The sequence below is a fragment of the Takifugu flavidus genome, chromosome 17 (assembly GCF_003711565.1).
Source record: "Takifugu flavidus isolate HTHZ2018 chromosome 17, ASM371156v2, whole genome shotgun sequence".
Lineage (NCBI taxonomy): Eukaryota > Metazoa > Chordata > Actinopteri > Tetraodontiformes > Tetraodontidae > Takifugu > Takifugu flavidus.
The window spans coordinates 3,795,068-3,819,210 of record NC_079536.1 but is presented as its reverse complement, the minus strand read 5'-3'; the positions used below and the strand labels follow the sequence as shown (position 1 = coordinate 3,819,210).

The following is a 24,143-nucleotide window of genomic DNA, read 5'->3' as shown; positions in this document are numbered from 1 at the left end:
AACAAGCTAACCTAAATGATGACGCACGTCCGGATGTGTGTCAATCGTGACACCAAAATAAAAGCATGGAACTTCGTCCGAAAGACGATTTGAATGGTAATATCTTCACAGCGCTCTAAATCTATATTTTTATATTTTAGCGTGATTTCAAATGTTTCTGCCGATGGAGTTGCCGGTCAATTACGGGGAAGGCACGTTTTATTTTTTTCCAAGTGGTTTAAATTAGGTACCACTCACGGAAGTGGGCGTATATAAATCTTAAAATTTGACACCGGTTGAATGAGCAAGTCATTCAGCGAGAGTTTGTGGTGAGTAGCGGACACCGGCGATTAAATGAGACACATTTTACATGTTCTTCTTAACCTAAAGATGAATTAACTTTATCTGCTTTGTGACATTTTGGGTCGTCCTGAATTGCTCTCGAGCGTAAACTCATTTTCCAGTGAAGGGAAGCGACATTGACAGCCAAACTGCCACACATGCACACGGGTGTCTTGGGAGGGGGGGTCGCTTTGTTCCCCGGGCTGATAAGCAGGTAATGGAAGTCTGAGACCTGCGGTTTGAAGGCTTTAAGCGTTGGAAGCCTGCTGGAGGTGTTCCTCATCCTCCCTGACTGCAGGCGTATCATGACAGCCTGTCACGTTGCGGGCTGGATGAGCGTGCGTGGTCGATTTGGCGATGCGGGGAAGGAGTGTTTGGCTTTAATTAACTCATAAGCCACTGTTGCCTCCGTGGATAGCTGCGTGACGCGCTTCAGGTTTCTGTACGTGACACGATGAAAAGAGGCTGTTATTGCCGAAATAAATGAAAGTTAAACTCTGTGATCTCTTTAATGACAACGGAGCAGCTGCAGCAACACAAGATGGCTGTTTACACCAACACACTGCAGAAAAGGACTCTTATCTTAAGCTTTTACAAGTGTAATATATACAGAGGGATCCATGTAGCTACAAGGTTAGGTTAAAATAAAGTTATTTATGCTTGAAACACTTTAAAATATCTGGCGCAAACAGGGTGATGCAAACTGCAGCAACATTTAGTTTTAATCAACCGCTCTTCCTCTTCCTCTGCTTTTGTCGATTCTGCAGAAGTTATCCTTCACACCTGATTAATTCAGAGTCATCCCGGCGTTCCGTACTCAAGGTCGGGAGCCGTGGTCCCATCCACCGCGTCCCGTGACCTTTGGCAGGATAGAGGAAGGATGTTCCCTCTCTGCTGACTCGGCAGTATGGTCTTTGTGCGGCTCTCTGGGTCGTCTGAGGAGATCGTAATGTGGTTTCGTTTCTCCCCAAACCTTTCGGAGACGGAACATTTCGTCTCGGAGCGTCTGACCTTGTTGAAGGTGGAAATGCAAGCTCATTGTAATCCTAGAACGGACCTGCCGTCTTATTATAGCAGGTGTGACTCAGTCAAACCTGAGATTTTAAATGCATCTTTTAATTGTTCACCGAGCTTCTGTAAACTGGCGGCGGTGTTTCGCCGAGGGGAACTTTTTAATAAACGTGGAAGCGTTGAGCCGAGCGTGTCCACATTCCGTGCTGGAATTGCCTGGTCATGCAGACGACAATGAAGAGGTGGATAATGGGTTCCTCGGAACCATGTTTTCTCAGCTCCTCTGAGCAGATTCTTCTAATATTGAAGTTCCTGCTACTTTGAACCCACATGGGTCTGGAGGCCGAAGTCAACGAGCATCTTTGCACCCTCCTCCTTTGTCGCCCTTTTTCCCATGAGGGTGTAGGTTTAAATCCGTCTGCCAACAAATGTAATCACATTACGTCGTTTCCCAGGAAATTGGTAAATGGCCGAGTTGTGTTTGAGTCTGGTGTGAGATCAGGTCTTTGTTTGGGTTGTGGGAGTCCAGGCGATATTTTATATCCCCTCCCAGCCTGTGTCTCATGGGGATAAAGACAGTAATTATAAGTGCACAATTACGGTGCTTGTGTGAGAAACTGGCTTTTCTTTTGGAGCAACCCTGGGATGCGACGGTGTTGACGGGATATTGCCACACCCTGGATGGGACTCGCTGCTGGGTGAAGGTGAATCAAAGTCATATTTGCTTCCAGTCCACGTCCGCTACGTTTTGAAATCACCAACAAGCTCTATAGCCTATTTGAACATGATAATTCTTCAGTTACAAATCTCCTTGATGATCTCCTTGGATCCTGAGTGGAGTTTAGCATTTTAAGCTAACTGTCCTACGGATCCCAGCTAAAAACTTTGACGAAACCACATCCCTCAGGTGTGATATTGGCACTTTTTATGCTAACTGAGATGCGTATTCACAACCTAGCTGGCTTTAAGCTGTCAAAGTGTCTGAGCGGGGGTTGCTTTTTTGGGGGTTGATGATAATAGGCAGGAATTGCGAGAGCAACCACTGTAACCGGGTTAGCATGGACTGCAGCTGTTAGCTGGGATATTGGAAGTCTTCCACAGATTATGCTAGGCGAGGTCAGACTGCGAGGAGCAGAGTCCTGCGTGCAGCAAGAGTTCAGACGTGTCCTGGTGACTGGACTGCTGAGCTATTCTAGCCTGAAAGACTTGGAGGCCACAGCAGCAATCTACATAACACCACTGCCAAATCCCCATCGAGATGTATAAACAGGCCAGCTGTCAGCGCTAACGCTAACGCTACATCCAGGCCAGTAGCTGCACAGTTGGGGAAGAGCCCTGGGCGGTGGGGACTTTTTAGAGCTTTGGAAAAGTTATTGTCACCTGTTGACAGATGATACACTCTTCTCCATAAGGTAAATACTGTCTTTGGGCTCCACTTCTTTCTTCTTTTTTTTTTTTTTTCCCCAAACGCTCCTAAATATGGTGTTGCAAGCTCTCTTGAGGCGTACGGGAGAGAAGAATCGCAGGAAACCGGAGGGAGAATTTCTCAGTCGTGTTTACACGTTGTGTAAAAGCGAGGAAAACCGGAGGCGGGATGTTGTCATGAAAAAATTACACGTTTGTCTTGTCATTTCGGACATAAGGGGAAACATGTTTTGACTTCTGCCCTAGATATATTTATGTCAGGTGGTTTTATTTCAGGACGTGCACAGGACAATCAAACGAGAGCCCTGAAATGGCGGCGATGGGAGCTGCGTTGCTATTCTGTGCAGGTTCCGAGCTGGGGACACAAGCTTTATCGCAGTGCGTAGTCGTCTTGGAACAAAGTTTTAATCGCCCTTCCGGGCTTGTGTGCACAAAGTTGCAGCTCTTTATATGCTTGACCTCCTGTGCATAATGCTATTATCAGCACACTTGGGACGGAGGAAAGCCCCAGACTCAAGCGGGCCACAATTTTAGCTGCTCATGGGTTGAATTTTTGTTCCCCTCCTGCAGGACGTCCACGTGACTCCATGGTGAGGTCACAGAGCTGGGGACAAACAATTTTACCTCGTACACACGCTTGCTGGGGCAACCTCCCGAGGTTTTCTTTAGCTCCAAGGCCCATAAGCTGATGTGGAATGCAGCGCTTGATGGTCGGCAAGCGACTTGTTTAGATCACAGGACTGGTCCCTGTGTGCTGGAGAACGTAATCCAGTGGCTTTTCTGGCTTTAGGCGGTGTTAATCATATTAAGGCTGATTTCACCCAAGCATTTTTATTTATTTATGTTGTTGCTAAATGGGGAGTGTGTGAAGTTATAGGCGGTATCGTGTCATTGCTGCAATTTTCTATTTTTTGAGAAATTCATCAATGATTCAACATCCTGCACCTCCTGGGTGTGATGCAACATCCGACATCATGACACGTCAAGGTTTCCTACCTTCTAAAGAAGTCTTGTCTGTGGTGACTCACGGCCTGTGCTATTCTGAAATTACAGATTAACTGGCATCGATTATGTAGTAGGTCAGGTTGTTGCTGTACTCTATTATTATCCTTTTCTTGACATTTTCCTTTTTATTTTTTTTTTAACCCTCATGACTGCAATCACTAGCATTTAACAATATAAGCAGCTCTATGCACACATGGTAGGCTCGACATTTGCAGGGTGTGGAATAGTGCATTTATTTTGTTTTCCTCACTTAAAGTGCCTAAAAGTGCTATTCTTAGCCACCCTTCTGTGGCAATTTATTTTTTGTAATGAGTAAAACAGAAAATATTTGGATATTCTTATCTTTGTGATGACTGCAGCCAGCAGTGGTTGTGAAACCTGTAGCTGTCTATATTCTCGCCACTAGGCGTCGCCAAATCTCACACTTTTGCCATTTGGCTGCCTTTCAAACTGCACGAAGATAAAAATGTAAAATGACAGAATGAGAAGAGATTTTGTAATTTGGTAATCTCTGTTTCACTTCCCGAACGTCAACGGAAGCAATTCCCTTTTCACAAATAAAAGCTGTTTTATTCATGTTTAGAGAACCCCATACTCGGCTTTTTCTGCAGATAAGAGTAATGATTAATTTCTGTGCAAGCTCTTCCTTTCAAACGTAATAAGTGAAGTTTCTGTGATTATTTGTTCAAAGCGGGTTGAATATCCACATTCAGTGAGGGTCAGGTGTGTGTGTGTGTGTGTGTGTGTGTGTGGTGTGTGTGTGTGTGTGTGTGTGTGTGTGTGTGTGTGTGGTGTGTGTGTGTGTGTGTGTGTGGTGTGTGTGTGTGTGTGTGTGTGTGTGTGTGTGTGTGTGTGTGTGTGTGAGATCGATTTGCTCGTCTGAGCAGCGGCATCTGACTCAGTGTTGAATGGATCCCTTAGTCACATGGCTACTTGTCAGCAGGCTGGAAGAGGAAACATAATCCAGAGGAGGAAGGCTGCTGCTATCAGTCCACGCACGCTGGTCTGAGAGAGCGCTCGGCTCCACTCGAGGCTGCGCCTGATCCTCGTCTGTGTCTCTAACCCCTTTTTTTTTTGTCTCCTTGTCTTTGCTTTTCTCTCTATTTACCTCCGTCCTGCTCTCTGACCAGCCCCGGGTCTCTCTTCACGGCAGAGTTGACGATTGCTCTAGGATGTCTGCGCTGGCTTCTCTGCTGTAAGCACACAAAGGTAGGATTCAGTCACGGTGTCTCGGGTTAATGCACGTTTGGCGTGTTCCTTTCAAACTGACATTGAATTTTTTCGTGCTGTCCAGTTGAATTGATTCAATATGCTGCCTCTGCACAGACGACTCCTCTATTTTACAGCACAAAAGCCTCCTAAACGTCTCCACTGATTTAAATATTTAGTTGTGGGGGTTTTTTTAAATCATTTTCGTCGGCAGCTTTAATTATGTTTATATTTGATAATGTATACAACCAACTGGAAATGTATAACGAGCTTTAAGTTGGTTTCATTCATTTATTATAACCTTAAGCTAACGTTAACCCTTTGAATCTCTTTGCATTTAATTTCCTGTGTCGATTGTTTTTCCACGTTATAATCTGCCCTCACCTGTTCCTCAATCACTCACATTTAGGGAGAGTTTGTGGTATTGAGCTGAAGAAATCTTGGTCTTTTTCCAACCCTCAAAGGTCACATGATGACATTGTTAAGATGGAAGATCAACTTATACTGAAAGTTTATCCTTACAGTGAATCTGCACTTAAAAGTGGTCCAATTTGACATTTAATTTCACATGACTCGACATTTAAATACAACATAGCATTGGTTAAATGCTTTGATTTACTGTTATTGTTGGATTCTATTTTGAAAACCTTGGACTATATTTAAAGTGTGGCTCCAGATGATCGAGCGTATTTAATTAATTAAAAAAAAAATTAAGACCAAATAAAAACGAATGACGTTCTGTAAACGTTGACATTGTTGCGCGGTGACCTGACACTGACGCTGATGCTAAAAGAGGTGGCAGGAAACAGGAATGTCAGAGAAATCAAGGAACTGCTTGTGCTGTACGCAGCCCTCCTCCACCTTCCCAATTTTACTCCCTGTTTCGTCTCGTGTGCTTAAATCATCGCACTTGTTTGTGCTTAAGTGTCCCATTTAGTGCTAAATGTCATACATTTGTGCTGGTGAATATTTTAAACGCTTTTTCATCATTGTTTCAATATTTTAAATTCTAAAATGGCATTTACACCAGCTAGCGTTGTAAGCTAACTGTCAGCTGACGAGTCTGCGATAGTACGCGCAATAAAATTTGACCTGCGGGTTAACCTTAAGTAATCTGTCTAAAATAATATATCGTCAAGTCACTGAACTGTGACGCAGAAGGCTTCCCGTTTTCTCCACCACGAAGACGTTTGTCAGGCCTTTAAAACTCCCAAATAATGGTGACACGAGGCGGATGTTGAGGTGTTGTTTTTCTGTACACCCATGTCAGCCTGGAGACGTTTCCAGGTCCCCGAGAAAGGCCTTCAGAAAGAAGCCGTTGTCTACTTCCTGTTTTCATACCAACTTCCTCCACCAAGGCCATTTTTTCTCAAATAGTGAGCTGCATGAGACAAGTGGAAATCTCTAAATATTCCATCCGTTTTGGAAGTGATGGGTGAGTTTGGAAATAGTTGGTGAGCATCTTCCAGGACGTCTATGTTGCTCGTGCTCCTCTTTTCCATCACTTCAGGGTTTATGGAGCAAGTCGTCATCAAACTCGTTCCATCTTACTCACCGGACGACGCAGTTTTAATCCAGATGCCAAATTATAATTTAGCTGTGGTCATGTGATTACCACCATGGCTGAGTCACATTTGGTCTGCCGGGTGGCTCTGTGACGTCCGCTCAGTCCAGTAGCTCTAGGTCCAGCACGGCCTCGCCGAGGACCATGACTGGACCTTTCCCGGGTTTATCTAGATTTTTTGCTAAAAGCATTCACAAACTTTCAGATCACACAATCGTCTGTGACTTGAATCCAGAAGGTCGTCAGCTTCAGAAGCTCACAAAGGTTATGCTGGTAAAATGTCAAAATTAAGACCACTTCAGATGATGTCAGGCTTCCTATGCGGGTTCCTAAAACTGCACGATTGCACAACCCTGATGCTATGTGTTGCCCAACAGCAGCTGGGACGCCCAAAGAAGATGATATTGTCATCACAGGGCTCTCGGTGCTATTTGTTTATACAGAATATGTGTGTTCAGTCATATCAACAATCCACAATAAATCTGACCCCCCCGACACATCTGTCATGCTTTATCAGGGGTTTCAGATTAGCCCTGCAGCCAAAGCCAGCTGGGCTCCTGTTACGTGGGTGGTTGAGAAACGATGCATTTTAGTTTAATCGAAGCAGTATTTTTAGGCGCTTTGATTGCGTGTCTCCAGGCTGAACGAGGAGGTCGAGGTTAGCGGGAGTCACGTGCCGCCTGGCGTCGAGGGTCCTCTGCACGGCAGCCCTCGTTACTATCTGGCTCTTATCTTTGTTAATGACCTTCAACGGCTGCAGCCAAGCACTGTAAGCAGTGGAGCAACGGCCGTCGGTGGAAACGTTTTCTTATATATTTCCCCTTAAGGACGATGGAACCTTTTAATTACTTCACACATCATCATAAAGACTTTCAGATGAATGTGGTGGGTCAAAGGTGATTAAAGGCCTTTCCAGGAAATCCTGAATTTTCCAGTTGCTTCATTAACGCCGTTCACGACTGTTAAACACACACATCAGCCTAGTATTTCAGCAAAAACCTGGTTTATTTGGCTCCAGCAGAACCAATATATGTTTACTTAAATGTGCTTAGCATCGTTATCCAGCTGCTTTGCTCAACATTATTAAAAAAGGGGTCTTATTCAGTCCCCTTCATCCCGCACAGATGAGTTCATTTATCAGCTGAAGCAGTCCGACCAGATTTCCGACCTCCGTGTGTCTGATGTTTGTCTCCAGGTTATGCTGCCCAAAAGCTGTCTGAGTCCCAGTGAGAAAGAGAAGGGCTAAAGCAACAGCGTTCCAAAACCCTGCTCACCAGGTCATCCCCAGCAGGGACCCCCACCGTGGAGCCATGAGCAGCCCCAACGCTACTAAACCCACATTGGCATCGGGAATTCACAGTGTAAGTCTGGGGGAAAAAACCCGGGATTGTCCACGGCGTGATGAAACCAGACCGCACGGTTCACGTGGATGATGCTAGCTGACGTCTGTACGGCCCCATTTGCTTCGTATTATCTGTGCTGGATTAACGCTGCGTGAACTCCCTCTCCGGAACGTTTGTGGAGGAATAGCACGTCCCAGTTTCCTTCCCCTTCCTTTCCGAATCAACCGACCACCAGTTAAAAAAAAATAAAAAAGGAATGTAAACAAAACGTATGGCGAACGTGTGGCCCGGGGGGGATGGGGGGTTCAGCAGCCAACAAGAGCCAAATTCCTGGATCTAAAACGTTCATCTCCGAATGATTAAAATGCAGCAGAAAATATCCCGAGCTTGAGGAGGCCAATATTTTTAGGCATCCTCTCCAAAAATTGAATTCCATGAATTATGAGAAATGCAGTTTTTCTCACGTCCTTTAACTTCTCTGTAGTCCCAGACGAGGAGCGCTCACGGCTCCTGCCTTTCCCTGGAATACTCCTTTAAAAAAAAATAAAACAATCACATTTTATCTCCAAAGTCTTGTTAGTTGGGCTTAACGGTGCGTAAACGTGACTTTATTTATAGGCAGGAAGGCGGTTAATAACCATAGATTGTGGGCCAGACGCGCTGGTCCGTAATGAGGTTTGCCAGTAGGAAGCATAGTGACCGAGAAGTTATCAGAAGATAAAGCTGTTTGCTGTGTGACGGCATCTGAGCTCTCATTGGCTCTTCTCTTGACTCCGACTACAGGAGGTTAATCATTATCTCGAGCTTTATGCCTGTTTGCGAGAGAGTTTAAATAATCCCGTCTGACTTTTCTTTTTTTTTTTGTTTAACGGGCTCCTTGCTCTGATCAGCCACGTTTGACTGAAACGGACTAAAATGGGAACTATTTTTCCTGTGACCTTTGGCTTGTGAATTTGGAAAGGCAAATATCCCGCCGCAGCCGCACGCCGGCGTGTGATTTCATGGACTATCTGTATGCATTTAAGGTGAGCGCCTAACACGAGGGTTCAAATCCTCGTTCGCCCTCGGTTCCTCTCGGATATCTAATCCCACTCTAGTCAACGAACACATTGGAAACGTGTTTTCACAACCTATGGAGCCTCTAGGGTTCCTCCTCGGCACAAGCTCCAGCTGGCTAATATTCAGTCAAGTTGGGTATTTATTACTGCGTAAGGTTAAGCGTTAGCATCAGTGGTCATGCTCGTTCCTGAATTGGGCAGCGAGGATATGAGAATTTCGGCCTTTCGACCTCAATTTACATTAATATAATCAACCCGCTGTGCTGCTGTTTACAACGGTTTCTTTTTGCTCAAAGGTCAGAGGTCATCTGCCAGTTAGCTGGAAGCGGTAGACGGTTGGTCTTTCAGCGGAAACGGCTTCTGAATTCCGAGTTCATTGGAAGCTGTTTTGGAAGTAGATGCCAAATAGTTTCGCTTTGATAGGAGCTAAATGGCTCCGGCGAGAGATAAAAGGCTAATGAGATAAATGTTGTACACAAAGGCTCACTTAATTTACTGTCTCGGCCAACACCAGCCACTACCTCAGAGGTTTATAGCAAAATCAATGCATCACGTCGCCCAGCCACGTCTCTGCCTGGATGGACAAACGGGCTTTACCATAAACTTTAGTCCTTTTTTATATTCAAAAACTCTGCAGATGAGAGATTCATCATTTTAATTTCAGAGTCCTGGATGCTGTCCTGGAAAACTCAGCGTGTTTTAATCCTGACATGTAACCAATCTGAGTGTGAACTGTTATTTTATTTAATACCAGGGGCAGCTGCTGGGGATGATTTGCTATTTAAACACTCGTGTCGCTGAGCGGCGACTATATGGTTATTGGCTGGAGGACCGTCTGCCTTCGCCATCTGTTGATTTGAAACACACACATGAACACACGCGCGCGTGAGTGCTGCCAATGGACAGTTACTGTATTATCTTCCATGGTGGGGTGACGGCTAATTCAAAATGAAAGCAACTGATGGAGTCATGGTTAGCTTAGCATCAGAACTGCTGAGCTGTCTCTCTGCAGAGGTTAAACTTGATATGAATAATCAGTGAGGAGTAGATTTTGTTACCTTTGGACAGTCAGAGAGGTCACACAGTTAAAAAAAAAAAAAACCACCTTAGGTGTGCGTGCACGTGCGTGACGGGTAGATTCCGGTGGTAGGCTGCAAAGCTGAGGGACCGTCTGAGACCAACGGTTTTAAAAGTGCAGTTGACTTCATTTGACAGTCGTTCCAGAATTGTCTTCTCAATATGACAAGCGCTGCAGAGATGAATGGATTGTTGTCTTTCACCACCCCCCCCCCCCCCAAGGTCGTCCACCTCTAGCCCAGACCACAGCACGGAGCGTTGTGTGGCCCTCCTCCTGAACTTTGACATTATAGGACAACCATATCAGTGACTCTTGGGGGGGACAGCTGTTCCCCCAATTGTGAGTCATTAAATTTAAAATAGTCGCCCTTCTCACGCACGACACTTGAAGGTAACATTATCTTGCTCATTCTTTACTTTTGTCGCCTCCTGGGGACAGCCCAGTTTTAAGAGGCAGTTTATCAGTTAATAATCTGAACTGCAAACTTGTGTTATCTGAAGCCACGGATGCCGTGAAAAGAATCTTCCCTACCAGGACGTGACGTTTTACATGCATTTTATGGTCTGATGACTCATGTCGTCCTTCCTATATATGACTTTACACACATGCTACGCCTTTAGCATTCTCACTGATTTTATATGTGTACAGTACATTGCTGCTTCAATCTTCACATTGGTATCCAACTTAAGAAATGGGCTAATGTGTCGGTAAATTTATCAACTTTATTCCATTTATCGTCCCTCAGACTGTGATCATCTACAGCTATGGCTTGTACATCAAAGATCTCTCATTTTATGCGTCATAATGGAGGGGGTCAAACTCAGGTTTTCCCAGCCCTGGTCTCCTGAAACCACCATAAATGAGGACAGTACAGTAGGAAACCTCTCCTCGACTCCCCTCAGGTTGCTCTTTGCGCATCGTTTTCAGTTTTCTCGCCTGTTTGAGAATCCCTCGCACTTTGCCCCCATAGCGAAGCCGCGATATGAGCACGAGCAGTGGAAAAATAAACTGCTGGATAATGTAACAGCACATCTGGTTTTTGTATTTGTAAATTAAATGTCGGCGCACTAAATTTTGCTCCTCTTTTAATGGTTGTTTTTTTTGTTCTCCCAGCAGTCTGAAGGGAGCGTAAAGCCTCCGTTATTACTGTATTATACAGCCTGTCCCAGCAACATCACAGGTCACCTAAGGGTTCAAGGTCAAGGACGGGTCAAATTTAGTTGAAATACCCTTGAAGTATGTCGAATCAGCCGAATCGTGTCTTTATAAACGAATAACTACCATTAATCCTTGTTCTGTGTGTGATAACTCGAGTTCTAAGTTAATTTGCTTTGCTCTTGCTGAATAATGGTGTTTGTCACACCTACATGATGCGTGTAAACCCAGTACTGAGTGGAATTACTGGCCAGTTTATCTGTTTCATTCAGAATTCCACTGGTTTTTGTTGGCAGTTCTGCCACTTTTTCTTTCTGCACACTCAGTGTTTTGGTACATTTGTGCATCCCAGATACAACATTCAGTTTTTCCTCAGTAAGTTTCTTTTAGTTGGGGAAGTATGTGTAAGCCGACATGTCAGACATGTGCAAAAGGGCCCCAGCCCCTCATGTTCAATATTTGTTGTTGAACCTCCGTGAAAGACTGACTTTAGAAGCAAGATAATCCATGTTTTAGCGGGCGAGATGCTAAAAACTAGGCTTTCTGCTGCTTCCTGCAGTAATGGAGAAAACCTAATATGTGACTGACACGTTAGGTGTCCTGAGAATCACGTCAGGGAGCATCAGATGACCTGTGGCCTGAGTCGTGTCACAGGAAGGGTCCGCGGCAGGATCGGAGGCCTCGGGGCAGTAGCCATGGCAACATTTTCTCTGCTGTGAGGTGGCTGCAGCACGATCCTGTTAGCCATAGCTGATCCACTTGCTGCGGTGCCCCAGATAATCCTTAAGACAACATCCCGCCGGCAGAGCGGAGAGCAGCAGGGGCCCAGCGTCCTGCTGCAAGAAAACATATTTCTTATCACCCACATGATCGTGGAAAAAGAGTATCTGATCGATGCACATGGCTGGTGTTTCCTATACAAGGCTAAATTTCACGCGTGTAGACTGTCATGTGACACTGGACAGTTTTTAAGGAACCAGAGCGCCCTCTAGTGGTGCTTATAAGTCAACTTTCCAAACTCCACACGAGGCAGTTCTTCCCTTTTTGTTTTAATTTCCTGGTTGTTGTATTGATCGGTGTGTATTCTTCAACACAAGGACTTGTAAAAAAGTATGTTCACGCTATCTTTTGTTACAGCCAGATGCGCCCGCCGTCTCATCGCTACAGGGGACCGCGCGCCGTGACGAGGAAGACGATGGCGACCTGAACAAGGCTTTGGGTGTCCAGCGCTTCCAGCAGATCCTCAGCCCTGCTGCCGCAGTACCTGATGAGCAGCTGCACAACTACCATGAGGAGGACATCGAGTGTGAGTACGCGCTGGTCTTCTCCTGAGGCACACGCCTGGGGAGCCTTCTGATTGGCTGTCTCTGCAGACCACCGTCACTCCTCCCACCACATCCACCGCCCCCTGTCCAAGCTGCCCTCTGAGGGCCGCGGGAAGAAGGGCAGGAAGAAGCGGAGGAAGGACAAACATCACAAAAGCAGCCATGCTGCTCCCAGCAGCCCCGTGGAGGAGGGAGAGGAGGAAGAGGAGGAAGAAGAGGAGGAGGAGGTGACTGACGCACCGTCTTCCCCCTCTGAGTCAGACAGACCCAGAGATGTGGAGGTAATTGGTTTCAAAAGCAGATGGAAGAGAATAGGGGAGTTTTTATGCATGTTTGCTTCGTTTGAAGCAAGGTTGCTGAAAGTGGTCCCCTATCGGCTTTATCAGATATATTTCCTGCAATTCTACCTCCATTTTTCCCTAAATACACTCCACCTGCACTATACTGCATATGTACGTCCAGTTGGAAACTCATTTCTTCAGTGAACAAACTTTTTACTCCATCTTCTCTCCAGTTCTTTCTCTCCGATGACGACCGCGTGGTCAAACGTGGCAGAGGGAGTGCCCACTCGGCCTGCGAGCAGGATATTGCATCCCAGTCCGGGGAGGGAGACGCGTCCTCCACAGAGTAGGCTCCTCCGTTTTCACTTCTCATCATACTTCACTACAGCGTCGCGTCTGTTGTAGCCACGATGCAAATGATGGAGCTGTATGAGAGCGTGACTGGTCAGCGAAGGTGCACAGCATATGTTGCCATGTGTCAGCAGTGGGCCTGCTGAGCACCCTCAGATGGCCCCGACTAATAGAGACCCATAATTCTTCTGTTGCTATGGGCACCTGAGCAGCCCCCCCCTTCCCCCCAGCTTGACATTTATATGTTCACTTTGTATGGGAGCTCATCTGCAAGTGCACCTTCCTCCTCGCTGCACAGATCTGACCTTTATTCTGATACTCTTGACCAATTTTTCTGTATCTATCTAGCAAATCGACCTCACCGGAGGCCTCCAGCTCCGCCCCTCAGCTGGTGCCAGCCGAACATCCGCCGCTCACCCGGGTCTCGTCCCGCAGCTACGACCTGCAAGAGCGGAGGCGCACAGGCAACATGACGGGCGCCGAGCAGGCCAAGTACCAGCGGATCCCCACGGACGAGACCGAGGCTCAAACGCTGGCGTCCGCCGACCTGGACGGCATCAAGAGTGAGTGTAGCTGAAGAGTGAGCTGAGCTCAGGTTAAAACGGTTTACTCATCTACACCAGCTTCACTTTGGGCTTATTTCTGATGTAGTTTAGGGTTTTTCTAACTTTCATCTGTAGTCCTGGAAGGTGACGCACACATACATTCGGGCACTGTACCAACTTTTTGACATTATCAGGGGAAAACTGTGATGACTAGCATATGTTTGAATTTCTACATCAATACCTCACTGAGCTTAAAGGCTGCAAAAGAGCTACTTTAGTGTATTTGCCTTGTTTCTGTAATACGTAACGTTCTTTTATGTTTTCAGATGGTTTGCCAGTGAAACTCTCTTGTCATGGCCATGCGCCAGAGCTGCTTTGGTTTTACACTTTACAGCTGGCTTCTTAATCACCTCTCAATTGTTCTGCGTGATTAAGCAGCAGCGCTAATGAAGCCTCAGATTTGCGGATGGCCAAATTCCTTCAGAAAGATCGGAGCGAGGGCAATGGTCCCAAAGCAATTCCGGCCTTCGTTGCAGTCGGCTCCCCGCTGCCCTGTGATGTTTTCAGCCCCGGCCCCAGCGTGGGGTCGTTTTCACGGCCAGAGAGATTTACGTCAGGGAGCCGACTCCTCGGCAGAGAGCGCGGCGGACAGGCTTGCATTATTAAATTAGCCGTTCCTGCTGTCAGCTGAGGGCCCTGGACTCGGGCCCGAGCCAACATGGTGGCTAATTGTGAAAGCTGAAGCTCGGTTCACAACCTTTTAATCATTAGTGGAATGAAACAAGGGGAAGAGTTAAGTGGACCCGAAGGCTAAAATTAAAAGCTGCGGATGGAGTTTTCCGTCTTGACTTTGTTCAGATTGAGTATTTGGTCATTATGGAGCTTAGTGACACCAAGTTGAGTCTCCCAAAAGGTTCATCATTCTTTTATCTTCCTGTAAAATCATCCTGGGAAAGTGTCTCTGCCTCTGGCTGCTGCTCAACAACAGGAATTATTAGATCACTCTTCTTCCCCTTTTGTCTGACCTGAGCGAATTAGCGCCTCCGCTCGCTGATGCTTTCTGATAGGTGCGGGGACCCCGCGGGGTCAGGCTCCGGTCACCAAGTGGCAACTTTTTCCAAACATGTCAAAAGTTGCACACGTCGGGCGGCGCAGATTTGATCAGCGAGGGGGAGTCGGGCGGCCGTGCCAGCGCTCACCCTACGCCCACCGCAAATCCTCGCCAGTGCTTCGGGAGCTGCACGCCGCTAAAGCCGCTCGGGGAGCGAGTCGATAGAATACTTTGAGACGCTTTGTTGTAACGGTACGATGCTGAAACATTGATGACGAGCCGTGAAATCCTCACAGTTTGTTTCACAGCGGGACAGGAAAGAAGCTCTGGTAAAGGTAGGATTTCAGGTTTTATTGGATTTTGGTGAGCTTTTTTAATAGCTGTATTTTTCCGACCTCTTATTGTGCCAATAGGATCAGGGAGGTTCTTTTATATTGACTTTTTTGTTTTCTTTTTACTGTTATTAGTTATTTGTCCGGAGCTGCGAGCCTGAAGAAATCTATATTCTGCGGCTCGTTCAAGTCATTTAATTTCCTCCATTTCTGCGCCTCCAGGCCACCGTTTTGAAGATGTTCCTGGCGTGCGCAGACACCTGGTCAGAAAGAGCACCAAGGGACAAATTGTACACATCGGCAAGGACCACAAAGAACCCACCACCCGCGCCCGGAAGCAGGACCGGACCCCACATGAGGTGAAAACCAAATGGCCGTTTCTGTATCTTCATTTTAAATGTGCACTTTCTGGGTTTAGAAGAATTCCCAGTAGATGTAAACAGCTGTATTCTTTCATTATCTGTCATTCAGCTAAATTCAATCCTAAATATAAAAAGTAACAGTCCCGCGACATAATGAGCCTTGAACTTTTCCTGCCCTTCACAAATCGTAGCAAATCCTCAGAGGTGTTTTCCTTCCGTGCCCCTCTCAAATGTTGCCTCGCCCCGGCTCTCCTTTGTGGATGGGACAATTAAAAATGAATGAATGAGTCCTTTTCTTTCATGCGTGGAAAGGAAAAAAGGGGGAGAGGAGCTTCGGTAACCAGACACTGGGAGCTGCTGAGAGAGGGAACGCTATGTTTTATTAACACCCCCCCAAGAGCCCCTGTCAGGTGAAAGAGTTACCTGTAGGCTCGCGTCCCCGGTGTTTGAATCCTGTCCTGCGCCGTCTCGCTCCCCCAGCCCTTACCGGTGATTCTGTACCGCTCCGCCTCTCGGCCTGAAGGCTTCCTGCTGGATTTGGGCTCCAGTCACATGGCCCAGTACAAGGAGGTGAGCCCAGGCGGTTGGAGTGTGACTTCACGGGCATGCAGCAGGTGTAGACTTTGGCCACGGGTTCATAAGGAACGGGCTCCTGCCTGATTTTGGCCTCCCACTGACCAGCATGGAGTTTTTTCTAATAACCTGATATCTGATGCTGACAGACTGGAGTTTTTATTGCAGTGTTTCGTGTTTTGAAATGCTCAAATTTGGGTTTTGGGCACTAACATGGAAAGGTTTTGCAATGAATTCAACTCTTTGGTGAGCATGGTGAATGTTCTCCTGCTCCTCGCCCCTGCGCGCTCCTGATGGTTCCCAACGTCATTTTCAGGTGTTTGTGGAGCTGAATGAGCTGACGATGGACAAGAACCAAGAGCTGCAGTGGAAGGAGACGGCCCGATGGATCAAGTTTGAGGAAGATGTTGAGGAGGAGACCGACCGTTGGGGGAAACCTCACGTGGCCTCACTGTCCTTCCGCAGTTTGTTGGAGCTGCGCAAAACCATCTCACATGGTAACGGAGTCTTGCTCCTGCTGGGCTGGACCCACGTTTGGTGTGAAGCCGAGCTCTGAGGTCTGTGTTTCACCACAGGTGCGGTACTGTTGGACCTGGACCAGAAGACCCTGCCTGGCATCGCCCACCAGGTGGTGGAGCAGATGATCATCTCTGACCAGATCAAAGCCGAGGATCGGGCCAACGTCCTAAGAGCCCTGCTGCTGAAACACAGGTGACCACACACATCAGCGATGTCTGCAAAGGAATTTCACAGCGTCTCTATACGGAATCTGCAACAAATCAAAGAAAAAGTATCCCAACTGTTTCCAACAGTGTGCCGGATAATCCTGCACGCCACATTAAAGGCTAAAGTATCATTTCCACCTCTGCCTGTTTATTTCTGCTATTTTCCCATCAGTTTTGATTTGTTAACCGACACCATTATAAGAGGCTCAAAGAATATGATTGACAGCAGAGCCTCTCGCACGAGGCGGAAGGTGATGGTGTGTGCAGAAACTGGACACCTCGTCCCCGCTTCGCCACTGTGCAGACGTCACCCCAAATATTGCAGGCAGACGGTCATTATTGTTGTTTTGTTCTCACTTCCTCTTTTTGAATAAATGAGCAAGTGTCTGTATTCACTCCCGCTTCCACGAACGCTTCCCGCTACTAGATGGCTTTACGCCTGGTCGCTGCCTCTCTTCCTCCTCCTCACCCTCTCTCTGCCTCTCCCTGCCTCCCCTAGTCACCCGAGCGATGAAAAGGAGCACAGTAGTCATTTTCCCAGGAACATCTCAGCGGCCAGCCTGGGCAGCCTGGTAACCCACCACCACAACGCCAACCACGCCCACCAGCCGGAGCCATCGGTGACCGACCCGCTCATGGGCGGCGGCCACGCCGTGGGGGAGACGGACATACACGTCGACATGGAAAAGAACGACGTGCAGGTGAGGCTTTCGAACCTCTGTGTTTGGAGTGTTTGCGCTCGGTGTGTGAATGTGCGAATGTCCGCCCAGCAGCAGAAGGAGCCGGCGGTGGTCTCTGGGATGCATCGATCCAAATCCAAACATGAGCTGAAGCTGCTGGAGAAGATTCCTGAAAACGCTGAAGCTACTGTGGTCCTCGTGGGTCAGTTGTCTCTTGTTATCACTTCAGGCATTATCAGTAATAATTATTTCACTGCGTGTCTGTGTCCCTCCTCCCTCCAGGCTGCGTGGACTTCCTGGAGCAGCCCACCATGGCGTTTGTGCGGCTGCAGGAGGCGGTGGAGCTGGAGTCCGTTCTGGAAGTTCCCGTGCCAGTCCGATTCCTCTTTGTCCTGCTGGGTCCTCCCAACTCCAGCATGGACTACCACCAGATCGGACGCTCCATCTCCACACTCATGTCCGACAAGGTGGGCAAACGTCTTACTTGGTTATTATTTGCGATTTTGAAAACAAATTTTCAACAGAAGTATTTTTCTTTTGCCTCGCCAGCGATTCCATGAGGCGGCCTACCTGGCCGACGACAGGCACGACCTTCTGAATGCCATCAACAGCTTCCTGGACTGCAGCATCGTGCTGCCGCCCTCAGAGGTGGGGGGCGACGAGCTGCTGCGCTCCGTGGCGCGCTTTCAGAGGGAAATGCTGCGCAAGAGGGAGGAGCTGGAGGTCAAACTCTTGGCCAAGGAGCCCAAAAGCCTGAAAGATAAAGGTCCGCGTCTCCTCATCAGGGTTTCAACGACAACTTCCTGGGATTTGAATTACTAATCTTCTCTTTTGTTTGGCAGAAGCCCTCCTCACACCCTTGAAGAAGTCGGACGATCCTTTGGAGCGCACCAGACGCCCGTTCGGCGGACTCGTTCGTGATGTGCGGCGGCGTTACCCGAAGTACCTGAGCGACTTCAAGGACGCCCTGAACAGCCAGTGCATGGCTGCCGTCATCTTCATCTACTTTGCCGCTCTTTCGCCGGCCATAACGTTCGGGGGGCTGCTAGGTGAGACGCACACGTGGAGAACAGGCGTCGGGTTACTGCAGGGTCACGTGTCAACATCATTTGAGCAGCTGTTGAAGGCGTCTCTCTGTTTCTAGGCGAGAAGACGGACGGGCTAATTGGTGTTTCCGAGCTGATCGTGTCAACAGCGGTGCAGGGGGTCATCTTCTGCTTGCTCGGTGCACAGCCGTTACTTATTGTGGGCTTCTCAGGACCCCTGCTGGTTTTTGAAGAAGCCTTTTACAGTGTAAGTTTTATTTAATGAAACAAAAAAAAATGACCAGAAAAATGCCAATAAAGTTGCAACTTAAAGAGGTGCAGACATTGGCACCTGTGCTGACCTCAACCTGCTACCGTAACCATTTGGTTTTTTTACTTATTCAGACTGTTTTTCTTCATCTTAATGTTTTATTGGCTGATCATGGACTATTTTTCTCACCAGTTCTGCAAAGCAAACAATATGGAGTACCTGACGGGCCGAGTCTGGATCGGGTTCTGGCTCATCATCATCGTGACCCTGACGGTGGCCTTCGAGGGGAGCTTCCTGGTCCGCTTCGTTTCCCGCTTCACCCAGGAGATCTTCTCCTTCCTCATCTCCCTCATCTTCATCTGCGAAACCTTCATCAAGCTCGGCAGGGTACACCTGAGACTTGAAATAACAGCTCTTGGTTACGAAAATGTTTTCGTTGGCAGTCTGCAGGTTCTCGCCCCTGACGCTAAACCGAGCAGACTAATCTTTGGACAGGCTTCAACCCTCAGGGTTTGAATCATTCTGTTTTTGTAACCAGTGGATCAGAACTCTTTTGAGATTGATCGCTCTTGAAAATGAGAAGGATTAAACGTTGAAGTCTTATCCAAGCTTGTGATTTTGGGGCAGTTTGCTAGTTTTTTAGGGCGCTGACGGTTGTGAAAGCTAACGGGGTGAATGTGGTGTGTGTGTGTGTGTGTGTTGTCAGATTTTCAAGGAGCATCCGTTGAAGCGCTGCTCCGTGGACAACGGCACGGACGGGAACGTCACGGTGGAGAATGTCACGTCCCTGCTGAACAACGGCACCCAGCCCGCGGCGGTGACGACCCTCGGCGAGCCCAACACCGCGCTGCTGTCGCTGGTTCTCATGGCCGGAACCTTTTTTATCGCTTTCTACCTGCGCAAGTTCAAAAACAGCGCGTTCTTTCCTGGAAGGGTGAGCGGGGACACATTACCCGCCACATTAATGTCGCCTTCTGTCCGGTACGGTTGTAAACACACCCATTTGTGCACCCTGTGTGTTCTAGTTGCGCAGGGTAATTGGAGATTTTGGTGTTCCGATTGCAATCCTCATCATGGTCCTGGTGGCTTACAACCTCAGCGACACCTTCATTCAGGTAAGACTGGGATCTCCTCACTCAAGCGCTCATTTGACCTTCACCTTCAGTGCTGTCATCACCTGCGCCGTCGTCCTCTCTGCAGAAACTCAGTGTTCCCAGAGGCTTCTCCGTGACGACTCCTGCCAAACGCGGCTGGCTCATCAACCCTCTGGGCTCAGACGGCAACTTCCCCATCTGGATGATGTTCGCCTGCTGTTTACCGGCTCTGCTGGTCTTCATCCTCATCTTCATGGAGACTCAGATCACCACGTGAGTTCATGCTGGATCATCGTCCGCCTCAATCCACTCCTCTGCTCTTTATATTGACCGTGGATTTTCTGTTGTAGTCTGATTGTGAGTAAGAAGGAGCGGATGCTGGTGAAGGGTTCCGGTTTCCATCTGGACCTGCTGCTGATCGTGGTCCTGGGCGGCACCTCGGCTGTCTTCGGCCTGCCGTGGATGGCCGCTGCGACCGTCCGTTCGGTGACCCACGTCAACGCCCTCACCGTCATGAGCAAGGCCGTCGCCCCCGGAGACAAGCCTCGCATCCAGGAGGTGAAAGAGCAGCGGGTCACCGGGCTGCTGGTGTCCATCTTGGTTGGTGGGTGTTGGACGAAGCGGTCTCCGATGACCCAGTTGTACAGATCTCCATTTTAAATCTTGCCCGCTCTCTGCAGGTTTGTCTATCGTCATTGGCGACCTGCTGCGTCAGATCCCCCTGGCAGTGTTGTTCGGCATCTTCCTGTACATGGGTGTGATGTCCCTCAACGGCATCCAGCTAACGGAGCGGATGATGCTACTGCTGATGCCTCCAAAGTATCACCCAGATCACTCCTACGTACGCAAGGTATGAGAACCCGTGAATGATAGCATTCGCTGTCCCCGATGTTAATGACTGACTGAGACGCTGCTCCTCCAGGTGCGCACGCTGCGGATGCACATGTTCACCTGCATCCAGGTGGTGTGTCTGGCCGTCCTGTGGGCCGTCATGTCCACTCAGGCGTCTCTAGCTTTTCCATTCGTCCTCATTCTCACCGTTCCTGTAAAAATGTTCCTGCTGCCCCGCATCTTCACAGCCAGAGAGATGGCATGCGTAAGTCACCCACCAGGGGGCGCAACATGGCAGCTTTTAAACCTGTGAAATCTCAATATGTCCAAAGCAAAACGGAGAACCTGTTCATCCTGATGCCCTCCTCTCCATCCCACAGCTCGATGCAGACGACGCGGAGCCAAAGTTTGATGAGCGCGAGTGTCAAGACGAGTACTCGGAGATGCGCATGCCTGTGTAACCTACAGTGAGCCCTCGAGGTCTCCTGCCAAGTCAAAACACTTGCACATGACACACACAGCTTGTTGGGGGTCCTGTCGGTCGTTACTTTGGTCAGAATGTAGCTGTTTTTATCAGATTGTCAGAAAGGAAATCCACATCAAACGTTCATATTTACTTTTTTAACCACATATTTCAGGGGACAGGAGAAATGAAATCATGGTATCTTGAGCCTTAAAGGCACGAACGGACGAGAAGACGCATTTGCAAACACGGTAGATTTTTAGCCCTGAAAGTTTATCCTGATTCACATTGAATATGTGGAGGATATATGGGATCTTTTATATCTACACGCTAAGTCGTTGCTTTTTTTTGTGTGTGTGTGTGTGTTCTGTCGCTCACCATGCGCCTTATGAAGAATAGTGAGAGGTGTTTGTTTTCTTATGCTGTCTTATTTTAGGCAACAGATCACTTTACCCACCTCCTCAAGCTTGTAGCACTTTTTTAAAGGCACCAAATCTCAACAATGACTGTATTTTATGATGATTTTATCCTATTATCGTCCTCCCATGAACACAGTTGTTGCATTAGTGTGCTTCTTAAATCAATGTCCATGATTAATTTTTGTCTTGTAATTCCTAATCTTTATCTTTGTTTTTCAATCAAGCAGAATAGTTAGAATCCAGTCGGCTGGTTCTGCAGTGGAATAAAACCGCCAGCAGGGGGAGCTGCCGCCGACCTTTGACTAAAAATCTAACATAAAAAAGCATTTTCCTGTAAAACTAATGCCACTGTATAATGTTGCTCATCATAATTTAGTAATCAAAAGTAGAAATATCACAATTGAACGTAAATGTTAGCTAACATGCCACTGACAGCGTGGAGTTTGTGTCTCGTGCCAAATGTGTGGTGTGTGTGTTGTCCACGCCACCTTCCATCAGTAACCTTGCCGCTAGCCCGCATTAACATTCCTACTTTCACCATAATGTCATAACTCATCATCAGCTAGGACACACGCACTGTGAACATGGTCGACCAAAACGTACGCCCGAGCTGTGGGACAATCTCAACATCCACGCGTGACCCAGAAGAGCCACTTTACAAATCCATGTGTGTATGTCGTTGTTTTGTATGGCGCTACATGGATCGGATAAAGCCTCTGTCACACTAGGGCGTCCACCGGAGACGCCACCTTCCCCGTTAACGTCATTTGTGATCCTGTGCCTGGTTTGGTGTCACAAAATCTCAAGTGCCTGTGGGACCACGAAGTGATCAGCTACAAATGTTACAGCAGATTTGCACTTTTGAGAAGCTCGGAGATGAAATATCATTATTTTTGCAGAGATGGGAGGCATTTTTGCTCTTATTTGGGAGATTTATTCAGAGTATGTCGCACATTTGACTGGTTCGTCACTGTGGGGAAAATGGAGGAGGTATTTACAGGAAGCGGTTGTGATTCTTTGTTCCTGTGGATTTGTCTGTGTCTGCCAAACGTTTGTCATGAAATCGCTGATGTGACGTGTTCCCCTTCGATAGCAATATGAAGTCAGACTGTTGCAAATGTTCCCTTGTACATTCATATCTGAGATATTCTATGAAATTAAAGGTTATTTTCTATTTATCCTGCCTCTTCCTGCTCTGTTCGGCGGCGCTAAAGCGATCGTTCACCCAGATGTCCGATGGGCCGATGCAAAGTTCTGCTGTGAGATTTGGCGCCATCTAGCAGTTGAGAAGAAGACTTCTTAACCCCGCCAGCTTTTCCAGAGTGTTGAAGGGGGGGTGCATGTAGTTGGTGGGTCCATTAGTTGGTGGGACAAATGAAATATTCCAGGAGGTTCCACATTGGAGGCAGCCATCAAACTTCCAATTTAGAAGATTCCAACCTCAAAAGTAATGGCTGACAATACGTGTTGATAAAAATAAAGCCTTTATGTCCATTCTGGGCTACTGTAGAAACATGACAGCTCAACAGGTTATAGCATATTTAAGTAACTCTCAGAGGTTCTAATCTTCCTGTTTTATGTTCCTTGTTTTTTTTTTTTTAAAAAAAGGGAAACTTTCACACTTGAGCTTTAGGATCAGTATTAGAAATTTTTCCACTCCTGCTTAGAGTCCTAATGAGAGCTGCAGCTGTTTCCTCACAGGAAATGAGGAAGGCGGGTTGGAGTGTGTGTGTGCGTGTGTGTGTGCGTGTGCGTGTGGCAGGGGGGAAGGGGGAAGGGGGAAGGGGGGTCGTCTCTCCAGTCCAGGCAGTCTTTCAGAGCCAGAGGAGAAGATGGCAGCACCACCACCACCACTGCTGCTGCTGCTGCTGATGATGATGATGATGATGATGATCAGCGTTGGAGCGCTGCTGCCCTCTGAGACCCAGACGAACCCTTACAGCCAACTGTCCCCGTCCCTGAAGGGAGGGGTGGACCTGGCCCTGGAGAAGCTCCACTCTCACGCCGCCATCCAACAATATCTAGTCTTCCTCAGGAGCCTGTCGACGTCGGACGTCCAGGTACGGTCCGCAGGCCGACGGTTCTGCTCAAGAGCCCTCGGGCACTACAGGCTGTCCTCTCTCTTGCAGGCTGGATTCGGCGTGGCCTTCATCTACCACCACTTCTACCTCAAACCCACCAATTGTCCCAAAGGGACGGCGGACGTCTCGGGGTGCCGCCACAGGAACGACAGGGTGAGTGTGTGTCCATCTGCAGGCATGTCTGGACGGAACTCCTGCTGGAACTCGCACTCTCCTCTTTGTGTGTGTTGGTGCAGCCGCTGATCGACTGCACCGTGTGTTACAAAACCCTGAGGGGGGAGATTGAGCCGCAGCCCAAACCCTACGTCCACTGCATCCACAAAACGGCGCTGACGCAGGTTCGTCCCCTCCTCTGCCTGTTGACCGTTTGTCAACTTGCCCACATGACTTCCTGTTTTTTAACTCCAGTGTGGGGCTTTTATCTGGGATTCACCGAGAGTCCAATCTGTGAGAATCAGCTCAAGTTGCCAGGGGCAACCATTGCTCCTGTGCCTCGTTTGAAGTTTTGGTTAACCCCCGAGTGTTCCTGAGTGAAATGTCCCCCCCATTAACGGGCCACAGCTGC

The 24,143-nt window shown here is 47.9% G+C and overlaps 1 protein-coding gene across 6 annotated transcripts; it reads left to right on the top strand.

Moving 5' to 3' along the window:
• The first annotated feature begins 289 nt into the window (after positions 1-289).
• Positions 290-22,675, top strand: slc4a2b (solute carrier family 4 member 2b). 6 transcript variants are annotated; one of them, XM_057012535.1, is made up of 24 exons: positions 290-308; positions 4,893-4,971; positions 7,731-7,896; positions 12,307-12,475; positions 12,543-12,775; positions 13,009-13,121; positions 13,475-13,689; positions 15,277-15,413; positions 16,306-16,486; positions 16,565-16,700; positions 17,214-17,415; positions 17,485-17,596; positions 17,677-17,861; positions 17,944-18,160; positions 18,237-18,443; positions 18,539-18,687; positions 18,883-19,077; positions 19,397-19,624; positions 19,716-19,805; positions 19,891-20,057; positions 20,135-20,388; positions 20,465-20,634; positions 20,707-20,880; positions 20,996-22,675. In XM_057012535.1, the coding sequence occupies exons 3-24, from the start codon at positions 7,846-7,848 to the stop codon at positions 21,074-21,076; spliced, it is 3,666 nt and encodes a 1,221-aa protein (XP_056868515.1). In that variant the 5' UTR covers positions 290-308; positions 4,893-4,971; positions 7,731-7,845; the 3' UTR covers positions 21,077-22,675. The 6 variants fall into 6 exon arrangements, 5 of the variants coding, with proteins under 5 accessions (XP_056868515.1, XP_056868518.1, XP_056868514.1 ...); XM_057012538.1 differs by lacking the exon at positions 290-308 and having other exon boundaries at positions 4,702-4,971; positions 17,491-17,596; XM_057012534.1 differs by lacking the exon at positions 290-308 and having other exon boundaries at positions 4,702-4,971.
• The last annotated feature ends 1,468 nt before the right edge of the window (positions 22,676-24,143 follow it).

Coding starts and splice junctions, on each gene's coding strand:
- slc4a2b (XM_057012535.1), top strand. CDS start 7,846: ATGAGCAGCCCCAACGCTACTAAACCCACATTGGCATCGGGAATTCAC. Junction 13,690..15,276: donor CGACCTGGACGGCATCAAGA/GTGAGTGTAGCT, acceptor CTGCGCCTCCAG/GCCACCGTTTTGAAGATGTT. Junction 20,635..20,706: donor ATCACTCCTACGTACGCAAG/GTATGAGAACCC, acceptor CTGCTCCTCCAG/GTGCGCACGCTGCGGATGCA.